At 45.3% G+C, this 6,381-nt stretch overlaps 2 protein-coding genes across 5 annotated transcripts in view; one reads left to right on the top strand and one right to left on the bottom strand.

The window, feature by feature from the left end:
* Vash2 (vasohibin 2) overlaps nt 1-2,840 on the top strand; it is a 35,264-nt gene extending 32,424 nt beyond the window's left edge. For all 4 annotated transcript variants that reach the window (XM_026779684.1, XM_026779685.1, XM_005348866.2 and 1 more), the window contains exon 8: nt 364-2,840. In XM_026779684.1, the coding sequence (XP_026635485.1) occupies nt 364-436 (73 nt within the window). In that variant the 3' untranslated portion in view covers nt 437-2,840. The remainder of the gene's footprint in view (nt 1-363) is intronic.
* A 202-nt stretch (nt 2,841-3,042) lies between these two features.
* Angel2 (angel homolog 2) overlaps nt 3,043-6,381 on the bottom strand; it is a 21,986-nt gene continuing 18,647 nt past the window's right edge. Inside the window, exon 9 of the mRNA XM_005348865.3 lies at nt 3,043-5,923. Within this exon, the coding sequence (XP_005348922.1) occupies nt 5,772-5,923 (152 nt within the window). The 3' untranslated portion in view covers nt 3,043-5,771. The remainder of the gene's footprint in view (nt 5,924-6,381) is intronic.

Here is a 6,381-nt window from a genome sequence, read left to right as displayed (position 1 = left end):
TGCATTGGTATGAAGGTATCAGATTCCCTGGAACTGGAGTTACAGACAGTTGTGAGCTGCCATGTCGGTGCTGGGAATTAAACCTGGGTCCTCTGAAAGAATATATATATATATATGTTTTAATTTTAAGAAGTTAGTGTAATTAAATTCAAGCTTAAAAGCTCATTTGATACCAGATTTTTAAAATTTCTTCACTGAAAGCCTTTAGAACTCCTCAAAACCTCTCAGAATCCACCAAGTACAAGAACTAGGGGCCAAGGCTGGAAGAGTGTGGGTGTGGGGAACAGGCGAGTATCAGGCCCTTGAAAAGTTTCAATCCTCTCTGTCGGTCCTGCCCCATCGTCCTTCTGCCTTTATCCTTAGGCCTGCTCTGCCTGAGAAGAAGGCGGCTGACCTTGGCACCCTGAATGAAGTGGGCTATCAGATCCGGATCTAGCCAGGCCAGGCTGGCAAGGCTTCTATGGTGCTCTTTTCTGCACTTTCCACAGCAGCTTCGGGACCTGCTTATCCATGAGGAACCGGTGCAGCTTTCATCTTGAACGACTTCCCTGGGAACAGAATCTGAGTGGGTGGACATGGTGAGCCTTGAAAAATGCTGTGGGCAGCAGACATGACTGGCTAAGTGATGGACAGGCCCTTTGGTTGACTGTCTCCCTCAGGATCTCAAGGACAACATTGGAGTTTTCTATTTTTCCATTTGCCGACTGTTCTGCTTGCTTTGGACATTATGCCTCAGCTGTAGTCAACTTTGGAGTTCTCTCCACTCTCTGAAACCCAGCCAGTGTTACCGTCTTCTCAGCAATAACAAGCAAAGATGGTGGGTTTTTTAAACAGTTGATATTACCTCAACATTTTGGCACCAGATATGCAATCTTAATGAGTTTTTTATATTCTATTTGTATTGTTTTCCTAGTGTTTCTTATAGGGCTCTGGATGGTTTGGAGGGTTTGTTGTTTTTTTGTTTTTGTTTTTTTCTGGTACACACACGAGATGAGATTGAAGGTGTCATATGCAAATGCTTTAGCAAAAAGCACTGCAATTCTTGCAATAAGGGACAACACATTAGGATCTTGGAGTCACTTAGAGCATCTGCTGACAGCAGGCTTCCCTCTTTCAAAACAAGAAAGCCAGTCCATGTCTGTTGCTAACATTTAAGCTTTCCCAAATCCAGCAAAAAGCACAAGAGGACACGCACTCACCAAAATCCAGCAGTACCGAGATATCCTCAGGCAGAAAGGTGCTCAAAAGACAGACCCTGGTCAGCCTTGGTTCTGAGGGTCTCGCCACTGTTAATATGCTCTCTGCTGTCTTACATTAAGGCAAATGTGATGACGGACTATTTCCATCATCCACTTCATGGCATAAGGAGGTGCTGGGGAAAACCATGAACTTAAGAAGCAGGCCTGTCTTAAAAGAAAAGGTCCAGCCCAGCACTGAGCTCAGGTCCTGAAGCAGAGCAAGCCTGCCTGTGGCCACTGCAGTGCGACTTCTGAAGGCGTCTGGAAGCCAGCTTTAGGTCACGTGTGCAGCCACCATGCAGAAAGCCCAGCTCAATCCGAGAGCTCTCGGCTTACGCCCCTCTGGCTGTGACTGACAGACCTGCTAACCGACCATTCGCTGAGTCTTCAGCAGGAAAACCTAGGGATACAAGGGAGGCAAGAGCCCTGGGCATAAAAACTCGCTCCACCCTCAAGCCAGTATTGTTTTCTTGGAAAAGTTCAGTGTCCTCTAGAGACCAAAACCAGGAAACTAAAACAGTGTAAGCTTCAAATTCTGAACTTAATCGCTTTCTTCAAGAATCCTGTTAGCAGAGTTCAAGATAAGTTACTGGGCCTGGGAGAGCACTGGGAAGCCCTGCTCTGACCTTGGGACCCAAGGAAGCACCCCTTGCTGTCCTCCACAGTCCCTCACGAGCTGCATCTGAGTGTCCTGAGGAGCCGGAGAGTGCTTTCACTTTTGCTCAGCTGTTTATCCCCCCCAAAACTGCTCCATGTGGTACCCGGACTGATCAGAATTCAGCGACAAGGCCAAGTGCCTGCAGCTGCCTTGTTCAAGGATCGCTCACAAGAACGCCAGACAGTGAGACAACCTTAATCCTTGGCAAGACAAAGAACAGCACCCAGCTGTCCCTGGGTGCGACACTCCGCCATCTCATCTTTTCTACGACCACGTTGATTTTTAGATTCATTTTTCCAAAGCAAGATTAGTCACAGAAACGTTTTAAGTGCTCTTTGCCATTCAATTTTACTGACTGTAGTTACATCAACTTCTAAAAACAGAAGACATGAAACACCTAAATTTTAATTCAACAGTTTAATTAAAACGAACCCAGCGTGTTTAACCTCTCCTCAGCCTGGCTGTGGTTTCAGAAGGCAGAAAGGAACAGTGCAAGGTGACTGGAGCAAGTTTATCCTGTGGCAAGATGTGCAGAGCTGAGCGACAAGCCTCAGGCTGCCCCGCTGCTGATTGTGAAAGGTGATCCCGGGTGTTTTCCGTACAATGGCATCTTGTGCATATCCCTTTCCTTGAGTCACCTATTCCATGGGGTATCCTTAGCAGACGTGGGTAAGGGCCTTCGCAACCTTCAGCTTACTCTACAAGGTTTTTGTATGCTGGACTTTAATGTACAACCTTGTATAGTTTTTTGACACACAATTGAGATTCTTGTTTATTCTTAGACCTTGTTATATTTCAGAAGAGCCGTGGCTGTCTGGGTATTTTTCTAAGTGCACGGAGACTGACGGTATCTAAGGAGCGCCAGGAGAGCATGCTTCAGGCTTGCGTTTCTCTCATCACATGTGCGACACAGCATGGAACTGTAGTAAAAACCATTCTGGAAACTGAGGTCTTTGGGTGTTTTGTTGCTGTTTTGTCCTACTGAGTTAATTTACATTTCTCAAGCTCCTCTTTCGGGGGCTCTGTTGAACATTACTCTGGGTGTTTTTCAATCACTTGCCTCTTACCTTCATCCTGACTGACACAGGCTGCGATGGGTACAGGGGCAGTTCAGGGTGACGTTTACCACAAAGCCCAACAGAGATGTGCAAATATAATAATTTATTACAGTTTATAGATACAAAGTAGAAAGGACTTGAGCATTCCTATTGTCTTGATGGCAAAGGTACAGCAGAACCAGACTACCATCACTTTACAGTTTCCCTTTGCATTTAAACCTTGGCCAGCAGGAGGCTGGGGAGATGGCTCAGTTAGAGGAAGACCTGAGTGTGAGCCCAGGACCACATGAGAAGCCAGGTAGGTATCCACATGTAATCCCACACGAGGGAGGCAGAGACGGGGGATCTTGGCCTTGCTGGTCAGTCAGCTTACCCTACTTTGGCATGTTCCAGGTCAGTGAGAGACCCTGTCTTAAAAATAGAAGGTGGACAGCTCCTGAGGAATAACACCCAAGACTCACCTCTGGTCTCTAGACGCACGCGCATACACGCACGTGCATACACACGCGCACACACACACACACACACACACACACACACACACGATAGTACACACTTGAAACTGAGTTCTGACTTCTGCAGTCAGCCAGATCAGACAGTGCACATATACACACATGCGTACACAACATGCATTTTAGACTGTGATATGATCAGATTGTGCACACACACATGGATAGTACATACTTTAGACTGAGATCTGACTTCTGCAGTCAGCCAGATCAGATTGTGCTTGGCAGGTAAACATAAGGCCCACCAGAGGAGCTGCCAGCTTTTAGTCAGAAGAGTAGAGAAAATAGATCATTTTTATTGGAGCTCAAAAAGCTTGTGAAAAGTGTCTGGGCCACAGATGAACACTGATAAGCTAACAGCAGTTTATGGGTTAATTGTATCAAAGTGAAGTACATGAAATGGGCCTAAACTCATAACATATTCATCAGGATATAAAAACGTTTTGCAGAGGTTTTCAGGAATGTCAGTTTGCCAACAATGATGTTTACACTAGTTCACTCAACCCCCATATTAAAAAGGGACAATTACCACTATAATCTGATAATGATTAGATCTTCTAACCAGACCCGTAGCACTACTGAAAACGGGGCATCTTGGCACTATGTTAATACTGTCCATGAAAATCCAGGTGAGACCCTTTGTCACTGTAGCTCTCAGTGGACATGTCTTTACAGTCTCTATACCTCTGAGACAGTCACCTAGTAGACTAAAATAATTGTAATAAATAACTTAAAATTTTAAATTGCAAAGACTTACTGCCTAATTTAAAACATTCTATTAATAAAAATCGCTGTAGAAAACACTTGTAATTTACTACACTATAAGGACTTAGTAAAAATGCCTGTAATCTGATTCTACTATCTTAGAAAGCAGAGGGAATTTCTACTTACATTGAAAGGTTTAACCGACACTTGCACAGGGAGAGCTAACAGGCCTTGTCAGACCGGCTGTGAGGCTTCACCCAGTGTAAGCACTGTGGCACACTGCTGCACCACTGCACCAGAAAGCTCAACACTGCGGCCTAGAGTTAGTCTGCGGAAGCGTGGAGTGTGCAGCTCCCGGGCCTAAGCCGTGCTTCCCTACGCTCTGGCTTTTGCACACTAGAGTTGAACAACAATAGTAGAGCTGCCGCTTCCTTCCAAAGACTGATTTTCTAAAATGTATATAAAATGGGTCAACAAAATGTCACTCCTGACCCAAGGGTCTTCTACTGTCACCAAACAGAACGGGAAGTACAGGGGGACACAGTGACAAGCCAGGGTTTGCCGCCTTCTTGTCTTTGAGTCAGGGTCTTGCTGTGTAGCCCAGCTGACCCTGAACATGCAGTGCTCCTGCCTGTCTCCTGGATGCTAGCACTACACACGTGCATGGCTGCACCTGGCTCATCTGCTCTCCTTGGGGCAACCCCTGTACAGGACAGGAGTGGGCTTAGATAAAGCACTTGGACACCTCTTTTTTTTTTTTTTTTTTTTTTTTTTTTTTTGATACAGGTTTTTCTGTGTAGTCCTGGCTGTCCTGGAACGCAGTCTGTAGACCAGGCTGGGCTTGAACTAGATTTGCCTGCCTCTGCCTCCTGAGTGCTGGGATTAAAAGCGTGGGACACCACCAATCCAGCTTTTGTTTTTTTAAGACAGGGTTTCATGTAGCCCAGGTCTCAAATTTGCTATGTTGCTAAAGTTGGTTTTAAATGCTAATCCTGCCTCTACCTCCCAAATGCTAAGATGTAAGGTACGTACCACCATGCTGGCTAAGAGCTTTGCCCTCTTATGAGAATGACCTATATTCCTCAAGTATTTCCCCTACAAAGTGTAGGCATGTCCCACAGCTCAGGATGGAGTGAAGTGGATCAGCATTTGTACAACTCAAGAGCACATCAAGCCCTGGAGAAGCTGCTGTGGTTGGACACCTGTGACTGAATGACCAGTGACTCCTAAGAACAGATTAGCTCTCAGCAAGCACAGACTTCTCCCAGTGAAACCAGACCTCCAGGAGAGGCAACGCTTGAGCTCTGCTAGTCCCGGAGGTCCACCGGATGTACTAAATTCATAGCTGGAGGGCCAAGCGAGAGGAACTACATTTTAAAAATGCTTTTAACTTCACCAGGACTTAAAAGTTATTTCTATCTTTTACAATAAAGTATTTAGACATCAGTTGTCAGAAAAATATTCCATTAAAAAGCTGTTGTAAACGTATTCCTTCCAATCTGCTCAAGCAAGTTCAGAACCCCACAGCACAAAAACGAATATCATGCAAACAGTATCTTCATAGTCTTTGAAAAGACAGGAAGCTGTGTGAGTGAGCCCTGAGTCAGAGCTCCAGCCTGAACTTAGCCAGCAGAGGCAGGTGGTCTGAGGAGTTGTGTTCATTGGGAAGCCCATTCACGGTCCACAGGTCTTGCTCTGTAAGAAGCGACAGTCTAGCTAGAAGTTTCAAGCCACCAACCAAAGCAACTTCAGCTCCTAGTTGAAGAAGCACATATTTAGTGAAGCTGTCATTAAGCAGGCAAGGTTGTTTTTTTTTTGGTTTTTCGAGGCAGGGTTTCTCTGTGGCTTTGGAGCCTGTCCTGTAACTAGCTCTGTAGACCAGGCTGGTCTCGAACTCACAGAGATCCGCCTACCTCTGCCTCCCGACTGCTGGGATTAAAGGCGTGCGCCACCATCACCCGGCTAAGGTTGTTTGTTTTAAACAGTGAGAGAGAACCTGAAGTTTAGCAGAAAACATATGGAAGATTTTAGAGTATAAAGTTTTGTGAAGTTATAACTAATAATCCTAAATCTGCAGACTCATGCTATTTATGCCAGGTAATTTTTCTATTCCAATTTATGAAATTTACACCTTTGAAAGATTAGTACAATAAAATGTTAAGAATGTGCACTGGGGCCGGGCGGTGGTGGTGCATGCCTTTAATCCCAGCACT

This window comes from Microtus ochrogaster, chromosome 6 (genome assembly GCF_000317375.1).
Source record: "Microtus ochrogaster isolate Prairie Vole_2 chromosome 6, MicOch1.0, whole genome shotgun sequence".
Taxonomy (NCBI): domain Eukaryota; kingdom Metazoa; phylum Chordata; class Mammalia; order Rodentia; family Cricetidae; genus Microtus; species Microtus ochrogaster.
Note: the sequence above shows the minus strand (reverse complement) of the source record. Positions and strands in the feature narration are given on the sequence as shown.